Source organism: Myotis yumanensis, unplaced genomic scaffold (genome assembly GCF_028538775.1).
Source record: "Myotis yumanensis isolate MYYU_CA2020_CCGP unplaced genomic scaffold, mMyoYum1.0.hap1 SCAF_1, whole genome shotgun sequence".
NCBI lineage: Eukaryota > Metazoa > Chordata > Mammalia > Chiroptera > Vespertilionidae > Myotis > Myotis yumanensis.
Genome location: NW_027223752.1, coordinates 10,792,342 through 10,806,595, shown reverse-complemented (window position 1 = coordinate 10,806,595; position 14,254 = coordinate 10,792,342). Strand labels below are relative to the sequence as shown.

Sequence of the window (14,254 nt, the reverse complement as noted above, 5' to 3'; positions counted from 1 at the left end):
GGCTTCTGTACATACATTAGGAGAAACTTCTAGAGTAAGGAGGTAATTTAAAGAAATATGTTGTTAGCAGGAGAATGTTTATTATATAGAAAATTGAATGCTATTATAACCCTTTCCACCTCTACTCCATTTAGGTCTTTAAAGTAGAATTCTGGTTTTTCCTTAAGTCTCCATATCATTTAAAAGGTCAAGGCAATTAAATAACCTAAAATTACTATTCCAAGCTAGAGAGAAAAGAATTTTCTCTAATATGAAGGATATGTTGTAATATTCACAAATACAGGGAATCGTGGAGAGAAAAATTCTAGGAAAATCTGATTGGAGATATTTTGTTTGAATACTTTTTTGAATTTTATCTTATTAATTTTTGAGCCAAACTTCAGAACAAGATATATGAAATCATTTGTTCAAATGTTAACTTTCCTATGCCACATGCATCTATGAAATGTGCATACTGAGAAATTAATTTTATTCTAAATGTATTTGCTGCTATGTATGGAGACTGAAATAACTGCGTTTTTTTTGAGCACAGAAGTAGAGATAATTCTTACTCTCAATCACTATTTGTTCTTCCATATTTAAAAACAATAAATAATGTGAAAGCTTACTCTACAGCAGAGTTTTTTTCTTTGCATTGGTAGCTATTTTCATTTGTTTTGGTGCTAATAATGTAAAAGTTCAGTTTGCAGAATAAAAATAAAACTTGGATGTACCTTTAGACCAGAAATATTTAGGTTATGCTTGTTGATATGATGAAATTATTTAAAAGCAAGAAGCTCGAGGTATTAGAAATCAAGACTCAAAAGAGGCCATGTTCACTCATTTCAGAGTATCCCAAGTTGACCATTTAGACTGAAATAATTGAAACAGCCAACTCAGTCAATTCAACTTTTTTCCCCCAGTTATCTAACATTTTTGGGGGTTTTTTGGGTACAAAATTGAGCAAACTGAGTTGAGCAGCTATATTGGTATCCTGTGGTGTGGTCTCATTAGGCATCTTTAGAATAGAAAAAGCACTTTCTCAAGTACAAAGAAAATAAATGAGTGATTCTCTATGTGTTATAGACATGTCACTAAGAAATAGGGAGATTTCTCCTGGGAAAAGAAGAGATAAAATCACTATCTAAAAGGTACAACACAGGGATCATGAACTGAGAGAGAAGCAAAACATATAATAAAAGTCTCCTTAGTTCATATGCCTAAATCTTGTGATCATAAATGGAAGCTAATACTCAGAAACTCTAATCAATTAGTATGTAAAGAATCAAATGTTACTATGATTCCCCCCCCCCCCCCCCCCCCCCCGCCGCCCCCTGCCAACTCCTGCTTAGTTTAGGGAGAAAGAGACCACTAGGTCTTTACCAGTCGAATTTTGATCCTTCCTAAAGGGTCCCTGTCACTTAAAAAAAAAAAAAGGCCATGTACATGAAAATAGGGAGAAAACAACTCAAAAGAGACCATGTTCACTCATTTCACCAAGAATGTTGAACAGTGAAATCAGCAGAGCATAGATCTGTTCAATAACTTTCACCTGAAAAAAGAGATGCTCTTTGATTTCATCTGCATCACTCGGACCACATCCCAATCTTTTCTTAGGATCCTTCATCAGAAGACGCTGAATTAGGTCTTTAGCTAAAGCACTCATATCTTGGGGGTACGGAGGTTCGCTTTTTAATATTCTCCTGTAGGCAGATAAAACTTGTGGTTAAAACAATCAGAGGACGAAGTGACAGTGACGGTATTCTTAGCAAAAACAAGAAGAGCGCAATGCACTTGGAAATTGAACAAATGTGAAAAACATACACAAGGATATTTAAAATATGAAATCAAAGTTCTGAAACTTAAATAAGCAGTAACAAAAAGTATTGGATCCTTTTTCAATATAAATCAATCCTAACACGAAGCCATCACCCAAATATTTAATTGGGAAGAAATGAAAAGGAAAGCTTGGGGTCAGACAAGACCACCTACCTATGGACTAAACCCCACGATGAAAGATTTCACAATGGAAGCAACTCTTAATAAATTCAGGGAAGTGAGGTCAGTCTCCAGATTTGAAAGGACAAACAAAGCCCCGAACCATACCCGCCTCTTGTCTTTCCCTGCATGCCAGCAAACAGAAGGGGCCAGCGGGAGAGCAGTGGGAAGGAAGACTGAAGTGGGGAGTCAGACCACCTGGATGTGGCTCTGCTCTTGGTATCTGAACAGCCCGGGCTTCTGCTGCACTTCCTACCACAATGAAACAGGCAGGCAAGCTCTGGAAGGCAAGTGCCACTCCAGGGCTGAGTCAAGTCTGCTTCTCATTATGGGAAGTAAAAAATGAAGATAATCCAGCCCCTTGATGAAATATCTGCATTTATTCTAAGGTCACAGAAGAGATCAATCCAATCCAAATAAATGTACTTTTGCCCCCCTGAAAAGCCAGATCAATAATTTTATGAGAAATAAAGAGTGGAAGGGACATAGAAATTAAGAAGCTTAACACAATTATGGAGATACACAGTCACTACATTATGTGGGTTTACAAAAATGCCCCCTGTTGTGCATTAAAATGAGTAAGTTATGGGTCAAAACAGGTAAGTTTATAAGACAGTACAGTGTGGTAAGAACATGGATTTTGCAGCCAGACTGAGTTCACTCTCAGAGTTAAACAAGTTCTGCTGCTTACTGGCTGTGTGACCTTGAGGCAGTTCATCTCCTTGTATCTCGATTTTATCAACTGTAAAATGGGGATAATAACATTATCTACCTGAAATGGGTATTACGGCGTTTAAATGAGCTAAGATAGGATGGACAGCACGAAGCATAGCAAATGCTTGATAAAATGAGCTACTGCTATCCTATATAATAAAAGCCTAATATGCTATGTGCCCAGTTGTCCGGTCAGTCATTCAACCAATCAAAGCATAATATACTAATGACATGCAAAGGCCACTCAATTGCTTGCTATGAGGTGCACTGACCACCAGGGGGCAGACAGTCAACCAGTTGACCAATCGCTATGACATGCACTGCCCATAGGGGGCAGGTGCAACTGGTAAGTGAGCTTGCTGATGGGGTCCAGCTGATTGGGACTGAGCAAGACAGGCCGGACACACCCTGGAGCCCTCCTACGGTCCCTCCCCAGCCCCGATCGTGTACCGGTGGTGGGGTGCCTCGGCCTGGCCTGTGCCCTCTTGCAATCCAGAACCCCTTGGGGGATGTTGGAGAGCCAGTTTCAGCCTGGTCCTGCAGGCCAGGTAGAGGGACCCCAGTGGTGCATGAATTTGTGCACTGGGCCTCTAGTACTTCCATAAGTGGAGACTGTAGCAGGTAGCCCCTGAGAATCTGTAGAACAACAGTGGAACTGTAAATTTTTACTAAAAACTCCAGCAGTGCTGTTCATTGCAAAGCTACTTCAATTTCTAGCACTCCATCTGGAGAATGTAGGGGATGACGGTAGAACAAGTGAAAAGATGAGCAGCGCCCTCTTGTCATCTCAATTCTTTACATTCTTCCATTGCTCACTGCTCAGCAGGATTTTCAGCATCAGAGACAATCCTCCCCTCAGATCAGGCACCCACATGTCTGACAGAGAAAACAGGAGCCCTGTCCTCAGGGAAAAACAAGCCCTGCCTTTTCCATTTCCCCACCTTGAATGTGCCTCTGCTCTGCAGGCAGGAATGTGCTGTGCAAGAGGATCAGAATAAAGACACATGGCTGTGGGCATTCTTTTCTGAGCCCTGGACTGACATCCTCTGAGGTTCTGACTCTAGACTATTACTTCCCCAACCCCAGTCATCTGCCGTTGACTGCAAGTCGACTCTGTGCTGGTCACTGGGGAAAGAAGTGGTCAGTCATGTGGACCCACAGTGGGTTCAGCCATAAAAGAAGGAGCTCTGAGAGAGCAGTGAGCGCCTGAAAACAGGGATGGCTCACCAAGATGCCAGAACTGGAGGGGGAGCAGAAGGAGACCTGTGTACACCCAGGGCACACAGAACGCATACAACCAGGGTGGGTGGCAGGTGCAGGGAACTAGAGTTCTAGATTCGGAGGAAGCAGGGATCAGGTCGGGAAGAAACTGAGCAGAAATCTGAAGGAATTCCCGTCGAAAACATGCTGGTGAGGGAACATGGAGAACAGTATGGTAGCCCCAAATCCTCAACTTTCCCAAGTGAAAGTAATATGGCCAGAACCAGCAGCAATAGAGCCTCGCAGATGATGAGGCACTACCATTCCAGCTTGGAGCAGTGAGAGCAGGAGCCACGTAAGAGACTCCTCCTCAATGTGGTGGTAAAGAGAGTGGCCCAGGGTCTCCTTAGCAGGTGCAGAGGGCTGATGCCTGTTCCTGGTAGGACACTCATGCCAGGAAGAGAAGCAGAAATTGGGGTGGGGCAGGAGAGAGAGAGGGTTCCTAGCAGGCTTAAACCTTTTCTCCTAGGAAGATGACCTTGGGTTTACCTTCTTACATAGTTTCCTTGAACTGGATGAATCACATCAATGTGAAATGTCAGCCATGCCTGGTTATTGTGAAATAACCCGAGAGGTGACCTGCACCTGGTCGGAGAGGTGGGGGCAGGCACGTAAGCCCTGAAGGTTGTCTGGCCCAGGGCTGTTAAAATACTTCCAGCAAACTGTATGTTATCTCTTATCCCAAGGGTGTCCGTGTGGGGGCTTGGCAGCTGCGCTCATGGGAGCTGTACGATGCCATTTCCGTGTTGAGCTTCCCATGCTGGGGTGGTCCACACCCACCCACTTGATCTCATCGCTAATGGCCGAGTGTGCCTTTCTGGGATGGGAAACCAGGCCGAGGCGGTGGGCAGGCCAGGCCAAGGGACCCCACCGGTGCACGATGAGGGCCAGGGAGTGTCCACGGGAAGGCTCCAGGGTGTGCGCCCAGTCCCGATCGGCTGACCCCAGCAGCAAGGTAACCTACAGGTTTGATGCTGTCATGCTGATTCACTCTGCTTCCCCACCTGTGTCCTGCTAGAAAGCTAAGTCAAATTTCTGCCCTGTGTTTCATCCAGGTCTCTAAACCCTCCGCCATCCTAGAGAGTGCTTCAGAGGGCAAATGAATAATACAGTATGATCCAGCTCTACCCCAAATACAAGTGAAGCAGACATAAACAGATCGAAAGGATGATGAAAGAAAACAAGAAAAAGAAGGCTGAAGAATATGAGTACCAAGGGAGGGTCATTTCACTCTAGTCTCCAGCTACCACAATTGGTTCATGTGGAATAATGTGTAGATGAATAGCTACTGTGACACACATTAATAGATTTGGGAGTAACCAGCAAAAAAAACAACAAAAAAACCCTGGGAACACAGATGTTGCTATTGGGTACATAATACCTAAAATGAGGAAGAAAAGAAAAAGTTGAACAGTACATTGGGAATCAAGAAGGCTTCTTAAAATATGCCAATAAAGGATTTGATCATAAAGACGTAAGAAGGATAAGAAATCCAAGGAAAAAGGAAATATAATCTCTTTTTAAAAGAGGGTAAGATACAGTAATATTCTAATTACTCTATATATAACTCTGGAAGCGACACATCTATAAACAGAAAATTTTTTTTATTACAAGCTAGAGGCCCAGTGCATGCATTCCTGCACCGGTGGGGTCCCTTGGCCTGGCCTTGACATCCCCTGAGGGGTCCCAGATTGCGAGAGGGTGCAGGCCAGGCCAAGGGACGCCACCAGTGCACGATCAGGGCCAGGGAGGGTCCACAGGAAGGCTCCAGGGTGTGTGCCCAGTCCCGATCAGCTGGACTCCAGCAGCAAGGTAACCTACCAGTTGGAGCATCTGCCCCCTGGTGGTCAGTCCACGTCATAGCTACCTGTCGAACGGTCGAATGGTTGCTTAGGCTTTTATATATACTGATGAGCTAATTCAATTCAAGGTGTTACTGAATAATTAATATGGATAAAATGTAAAAATTCAACAAATTACTGCTTGATTTTGTTTTAGAATATTATATCGTCACATGCAAAATCAATGTATTAAAATAATCACCTAAAAAGAAAGCACATCTTGGGAGGACAAATAATCACCTAAACCTTTTGTAAAGGACACATGGTAGACAGACTTCTCAGATGGTCCCCAATAACTACTGTCTCCTAACCAACATCCACAAGAAAGATAACATGGCCACTTTCATGATCAGTTTAAAAATGCCATCTTCCTAGCAGACTCCCTCTATTGCCTTCCTAGCTTGCATGCTCTGAAGAAGCAAGCTACCATGTTGGACAGGCCAACACGGCAAGGAATGGAAGGTGGTCTTCAGCCAATAGCCAGCAAGGATCTGAGGCTTTAGTCCAACAAACCTGCGGAACCGAATCCTGCCAACAACCCATGCGCTTGGAAGCGGCTCCTTTCCCAGTTGAGCCAACACTTTGCAGCCTAGGAGTGACCTTGAAGCAAAGGACTTAGCGAAGCTGATCCACAGAAACTCTGAGATAATAAGCGTTTTTAGGTCATTTGTCTCCTGGCAATGGATAATGGATAACTACTAATACAAGGCCAGGCAATAAATACTGTAGGCTTGGAGAGCTATACGGTCTCTGTGGCAACTATTCAACCCTGTGGCAGTAGCAGGAACGCAGCCAGAGATGACAGCAAATGTAGGAGCACGGCTGTGTTCTGATAAAATGTTCCTTTGGGCACTGAAATCCCACTTTCATATAATTTTCACATGCCACAAAATACTGTTCATCTTTTGACTTTTTCAACCATTTAAAAATATAAAATCCATTCTCTTTTTTTCTAAACTATAAGAGAAAATTTAAAAAGTTACAGAGGCAAAAGAAGGGCCCTTGGAGTTTAGGAAAAAGGTAAAGCTAAGGCGCCTGGGGGGAGGAAAAGGAGCCGGAAAGGCACCTTGTGCTCCCAAGAGGGGGAGCTGCTAAAATCCATTCTTAGCTCAAAGGCCACCCTCAGAAGACAGGCAGCAGAATGGATTTGGCCCGAGGGCTGTAGTCTGCCAACCCCTGACCTAAATAGCACAATTAGAACTTTTGTTTAATATCATTATTTTGATACCACTTAGACCTGAATTTAATAACGTTATGTTTATAATAGTCCAATGAACATATTAAGAAAGCATACCTTATTGATAGAAAATGAGGGACCAAATAAACAATTCTTGGCAAACATTTTCTACATTTTCTTGGCAGAGAAAGTGAGACAAACAACCCTGTCAGAGATGATGGAAGAGCCGCGAACAGAAGCTCTGTGTCCTGGTTCCTAGGTGAAGGAATATTCAATTATCATGTTTTACAAAGCTCCACCAAGTGCAGGGCGCCTGCTTGAGGGACAGGCAGAAAAATCGAAGGAAGTCCCAGTGACTGGATGGGTGGATACCTCCCCGTGCAGCAGTAACATACACCCTAACAGAAGTTCTACACAAGGCAATAGAAGCTAGTAGGAAACACATTAGTAAGAAAAGAAGATGCTACAAACATGAAATAAAAATAAGAGCCCAGCCAGTGTGACTCAGTGGTTGAACTTCAACCTATGCGCCAAGAGGTCATGGTTTAATTCTCAGTCAGGGCACATGCCTGGGTTGCAGGCTCGATTCCCCGTGAGGGGTGTGCAGGAGGCAGCTGACTGATGTTCTCTCTCATTGATATTTCTATCTCTCTCTCCCTTTCCCTTCCTCTCTCTCTCTCTCTCAAAAAATAAATAAATTAAAATATATTTAATAAAAAAATAAGAAAGAGACTCACAGAAAGCTAAAGAGCAATCATTCAAATCTATAATATGGTCAATTTAGTATTGTCCAAAATGGTACCAAGCTATGAGGAGTCGGGAAATGATTTCATATAAATGGTAAGAAAACTAGAAAGGGAACCCTAGGTAAAACTACTTTCAAATACCTAAAGCAACGTCTGGGAGAAACAACAGAACTTCCCTCTGTTTTCAGAGGACAGAACCAGGACTGACATGCAAAGGTTAGAGGAAGGTGATTCCACTTATTTTAAGCGGGGAGAACTTCTATACAACTAAGTTGTTCTGTTGAAGGGGCTTCCTTGAAAATGCCTATATATCATGCCGCCCATTCATCGAGGGTACTCAGACAGAGGAGATGACTATCAGGGACACTGATGAAGGATTCTTACATCACTGAGAAGGTTTTATTCTCATTCTAAATTCTTTTATTTTGCAATCTGATGGACCAGAAAAACAATCTTGTTCTGATTTTAGGCTACCTGTAGACAACAATAGGCAAGCAGATAACTTGGAAAATCCATTATTTTGAAACATCTCAAGTAAAAACCATAAAAAATATGCAGAGTTCAGGGAAGATCACAATAATTAAAGAATGAAAGAACTAAATGATGAGAAAAAAGCCCTGGTTAATTAGGACATTTGGGGATAAGACAATGATATATTATTTTTAAAAGAAGAGACTGAAAGATTTTACACAGGAAAGAAAATCAGAAGGATTATCTTGAAAGGGAAAGGTAACGTAAGATAACTTAGTCGTCGCATTGTTTATAAATTTCAGGAACAAAAAATAAATGCCACAGAAAACCATGGAATCATAAGTTAACACCAGGTTTTAAACAAACTATTAACAACATGACAAAGTGAATAATTAATTAACTAAAGGGAAAATCCTATCTGAATTCTTGAAAAAGCTGCTCTAGTTTTAAGATTTTAAGACTCTGACTCAGGCTCATTTTCTCTTTCTAAAACCAGAATGCCAACTGATTGAGCTAAAGGCAACTTAAATTTGGACAACACTTGGTTCAGAATGTTCCTGCCATCACAACCAACAATATACTATCTCTCTGCAGGCAGCGCTGTGCTGGAGAGAAAAATCACAAAGAAGATTGCTTGTGTCATGGGATCCAGATGAGGGGACTCAGTCAGAGGAGCCACTACTTAATGCTGTCAGGTTAAGCCCACCCTTTGCACCTGTCACCGTGACAGGTATGACCTTGCAAAGGGACCCAAATTCTCAAGACTGTAGCCAAGGTTTTATAAAATTCTGAAACATTTTCAAACCATCAAAAAGCCCATTTAAAATAAGCCAAGTCATATTTAGTATTTTTAATAACTGATGATGATTTTAACTATGAATTTAACAAGAAATAGTCCTATCCCTTAACTTGGTATTAACTAGCTGGGACAGCAAGAAATTATTTATATGTACTTCCTCATCTTTCCTGTAAAAGGTTCATTTAAAATTTTCAATTGAAGTATAATTGATGTACAACACACTTCCCACATACAAAGTAGACAACTTGATCAGCTTTGATGCATGTGTACACCTGTGAAGCCATCACCACAGTCAAGATCATGAGCATACCCATCACCTTCCAGAGTTTCCTGTGTCCCTTTGTCATCAACCTTGCCCTCCTCCCAGTCAACTGTCCCTCAAAAAAATTCCCACACCTGAGCCAGTTTACCTTCCCAGTACCTCTTGAATGAAGAGGGTGGGTCAGTTTGAGAAAGGGGCCCGGAAATGTGTGCTGTTAATCTTTCTCCCAGACGTCTCCAAAGGGACTCATGGCCTTGTACCAGACTAACTGTACACTGGAAAAAGGAAATAATCCGAATGTAAAAGGATTATGAGGCACTGGTTTTGAACTGACACTAATTCCAGGAGACCCAAATGTCACTGTGGCCCACCACCAATCAGAGCAGGGGCTTGTGGAGGTCAGGTGATCAATGGCGTTTTAGCTCAGGTCCATCTCACAGTGGATTCAGTGGGTCCTGAACCATCCTGCGGCTATTTCTGTAGTTCCAGGAATGCACTGGAACAGACATACTTAGCAGCTGGCAGAATCCTCACATTGGTGCCCTGACCTGGAGAGCGAGGACAATTATGGTTGGAAAGGCCGGGTGGAAGCCATTAGAACGGTCTCTGCCCAGAAACATAGTCAACCAAACACAGTACTGCATTCCTGGGGGATTGCCGAGATGACAGCCACCATCAAGGACTTGAGAGATGTAGGAGTGGTGACCTCATCACGCCCCCATTCCATTTGCCTATTTGCCTTGTGCAGAAGACAGAGGAATCTTGAAGAATGATAGTAGGTTATGATATGTTTCAACCAGGTGGTAAGTCCAATGCAGCTGCTGTTCCAGATGTGGTTTCATTGCTTGAGCATCCCTTGGTACAGGGTATGCTGCCATTGACCTGGCATATGCCTTCTTCTCCATCCCTGTTCGTAAGGCCCACGAAAGGAGTTGCTTTCAGCTGGCAAGGTCAACAGTGTCCTACCACAGGGGTATATCAACTCTCCAACCCTGTATCATAACTTAGTTCTTGAAGACCCCGATCACCTTTCCCTTCCATCAGGTATCACACTGGCCCATTATATTGAGGACCTTATGCTGACTGGACCTAGTGAACAAGGAGTAGCAACTACTCTAGACTTATTGGTAAGACCTTGTGTGTCAGAAGGTGGAAAACAAACTTCAGGGGCTTCCTACCCTGAATGATTTCTAGGGGTGCACCGGGCAATATCAAGATATCCCTTCCGAGGTGAAGGATGAGTTATCGCATCTGACCCTGCCGACACCCAAAAAAGAAACACAATGCCTAGTGAACCTCTTTGGATTTTGGAGGCAACATAGTCCTTGTTTGAGTGTGTTACTCCAGCCCATTTAACAAGTGACCCGAAAAACTGCTGTTGAATGGGGGCCAGAACAAGAGAAGGCTCTGCAACAGGCCCAGGCTGCTGGTTGAGCTGCTCTGCCACTTGGGCCATAGGATCCAGCACGTCCAATGGTGCTCGAGGTGTCAGTGGCAGATAGGGATGCTGTTCAGAGCCTTGGCAGCCCTGATAGGTGAACTGCAGCATAGGCCCCTAGAATTGTGGAGCAAAAGCCTGCCATCTTCTGCAGATAACTACACCCTTTTTGAGAAACAGCTACTGGCCTGCTACTGGGCTTTAATAGGCTAAAACACTTCACTATGGTCCCCACGTTTCATACAGCCTGAGATACCCATCATACATCATACATTATGCATGAAGCCATACAGTTGGGAGTGCACAGCAACAGTCCATCCTCAAATGGAAGTGGTATACATGAGACTGGGCCGGAGCAGGCCCTGAAGGCACAAGTCAGTTTCATAAAGAAGTAGCCCAAATGTCCATGGTCCCCACTCCTGCTACACTGCCTTCTCTGTGCCAGCCTCATGGGGAATTCCCTGTGATAAGATGACAGAGAATGAGAAGACTCAGGCCAAGTTTACCGACGGTCCTGCATGATAACACAGGTGCCACCGGAGTGGACAGCTGTAGCACTGCATCCCCCTTCTGAAACATCCCTGAAGAGCAGTGGTGAAGGGAAATCTCCAGGGAGCAGAGCTTTGTGCAGTGCACCTGTGTGTTCACTGAGCACTGGAGAAATGACCAGATGTGTGCTTTATACCAATTAAAGACCAACGTGTGCTTTTATACCAATTAAAGCCAGCAGTTTGACTAGATGGTCAGGGGCTTGGAAGGAACATGATTGAAAAATTGGTGACAAGAAAGCCTGGTTGACAACAATACTTGGAAGAGGTATGTGGATAGACCTCTCTGAATGGGGAAAAAATATGAAGACATCTGTGTCCCATGTGAATTCTCACCAAAGGGTGACCTCAGCAGAGGAGGATGCTCTTTCTCCAGTCAACCCCACTGCCACCCAGTGGGCTCATAAATAAAATGGCCATGGTGGCAGGGATGGAGGATACACATGGACTTCGACTCACCAAGGCTGACCTGGCGATGGCCACTGCTGAGTGCTCAATCTGCCAGCAGCAGAAACCAACACCGAATGCCCGATACGGCATCAATCCCCAGGTGATCAGCCTGCCACCCGGTGGCAGATTGACTACACTGGCTACTGCCATTATGGAAAGGGCAGAGTTTCACTCTAACTAGAATAGACACTTACATTCCACACAGCATTGCTTCTGATCAAGGAACTCAATTCACAGCAAGTGAAGTGCATGAATGGGTCCATGCTTCTGAAATTCACTGGTCTTACCATGTTCCGCACCAGGTGGAATTATGACTTGTTACCGTCTCTGTCTGGAGATTAAGTATGGTGTAAGGCAGGGGTGGGGAATGTAGCCCACGGACCATACAAGGCTCGAGAAATCATTTGGTGTGGCCCTGCCAAGGCATTATGGGTGAGTTAATTAGATCCTTGACCAAATATAGCAGGCTAATTTTTAAGTTGATGATTTTGTATGGATCTCGAATTATATTATAAATATCCAAATGGCCCTTGGTAGAAAAAAGATTCCTCAACCTTGGACGGAGATGCATATGGCTGCCAAGCCGACAGAGTGAATCGGCAATGATTAATTTTTAAGTGTCACATGACTGGGCCACAGGTTGCCCAGATTAAACATTATTTCTGGGTGTGTCTGTGAGGGTGTTTCTTCCTGAGATTAGCATTTGAATCCCCTCCTAAATGTAGGTGGGCACCATCCAATCCCTTTAGGGCCTGAATAGAAAAGAGGAAAAAAGAGCTTTACTTGGGACACTGGTCTTGTGACTTCAGAACCACTGGTTTTCCTGGTTCCCCAACTTGCAGATGGCAGATCGTGGGACTACTCAGCCTCCATAACTGTGTGAGCTGATTCCTTATAATAAATCTCCTTTTATATATCTCATTGTTTCTGTTTCTCTGGAGAACCCTATGATAGTCTCTTTATTTTTAGCCATTCCAGTGAGTATACAGTGGCATCTCATTGTGGTTTAGTTGCATTTCCCTAAATCCTTTCATGTGCTTATTTGCCACCCAAAAATCTTCACTGGTTAACTGTCTGTTTCAATTTTTTGCCCATTTTTTTTAAAATGGAGATTTTCCCCCTTGAGTTTCAAGAGCTTTTATTTGATTTATAATTTTATCCCAGGCTGTGGCTTGTCTTTCCATTCTCTTAACAGTTTCTTTTTAAGACCGAAATTCTGATGAAGTCTACTTTATCAGTGCTTTCTTGTATGGACTGCACTTTTTGTGTTCTATCTAAGAAATCTTTACCTAACCCAAGGTCATAAAGATGTTCCTTTATGTTTTCTTACAGAAATTCTATAGTTTTAGGTTTTACATTTAGGTCAATGATGGTTTTTAGTTTATATTCCTATATGGTGGAATTTATTTATAGAAGTTCATTTCTTCCCCTCACCCCCACTCCCATGATAGCCAATGGTTCCAGCATCATTTATTGAAAAGACTATCTTTTCTCTACCAAATTGACTTCGCACCTTTGGGGGAAAAATCAGTTGCCTATATCTGTGCGGTTCTATTTCTGGCCTTTCTATTCTATTTCATTGAATATTTGTCTATCTTGATACAAACACCAGTGTCCTCTTAAGTATTACAGCTTAAAAGTCTTGAAATCAACTTTGGACTACTTTTTCAAAGATGATTTAGCTATTCCTGGTTCTCTGCATTTCTATATGAATTTTAGGTCCAGGTTGTCAATGTCCAGCAAAAAGTCTACCCTAATAAAAGAGAAAGATGCAAATTGACCATGCCTTCACAACACCAATCAGCCAATCAGGAGTGAGTATGCAAATTAACCCAACAAAGATGGGGGGTTATTTTGCATACGCAGGTGCCGAGCGGCGGGGGGAGGGACACTTGCATCATCGCCATGGCGATGATGCAGGTGTTCCTCACCACCCCAGCCACTCTGGGCCTCTGGGCAGCGTGGGCAGTGCGAAGGTGGTGCCAGCAGCCAGGGGAAGGAAGACCCATTCTTGCATGAATCTTCATGCATCGGGCCTCTAGCAAATAAATAAAAGAAAAGTCTGCTGGGATTGTGATTGTGGTCAATTTATAGATCAATTGGGAGAGAAACAGCATCTTCACTATACTGAGTAGTTCCCACACTGTGTGCTTCTCGCTACTTCACTGAATATTTCTGCAAAATTTGGAACTTCTCTCTCTGCAGCTTTCTCCTCTCTGACACTCTGCCCTCAAACTCTCGCTGCCTTTGTCTTCCTGGACTCTCAGCTCCACCTCAACTCTCCCTGCGCTGCAGCCTGGACACTCTCAAGGCAGTAAGCTGGGCAATCATAGGGCTCACCTCATAGATTTTCCATCTCTCATTGTTCACTGTCCTTCACTGCTAGATAGTCAATATCTTCAAGATTGTTCTTTCAGATATTTTGCTCATTTTAAAAACCGTTTCAGGCAGAAAACTAAATTCGGTTCTTGTTATTCCATTTTGATAAGTGGAAGTCTCAATTTTTAATGTCAAATCTGCTCTCAAAGTTATAAGATTCAAGTAAGAACAGGACAAAAACATAACTAGTAA

The 14,254-nt window shown here is 43.2% G+C and overlaps 1 protein-coding gene across 5 annotated transcripts in view; it reads right to left on the bottom strand.

Annotated features, from left to right (window-relative positions):
• LOC139009544 (ribosomal protein S6 kinase alpha-5-like) overlaps positions 1 to 14,254 on the bottom strand; it is a 121,580-nt gene that overhangs the window by 25,540 nt on the left and 81,786 nt on the right. For all 5 annotated transcript variants that reach the window (XM_070413808.1, XM_070413815.1, XM_070413823.1 and 2 more), the window contains one exon: positions 1,532 to 1,682. In XM_070413808.1, the coding sequence (XP_070269909.1) occupies positions 1,532 to 1,682 (151 nt within the window). The remainder of the gene's footprint in view (positions 1 to 1,531; positions 1,683 to 14,254) is intronic.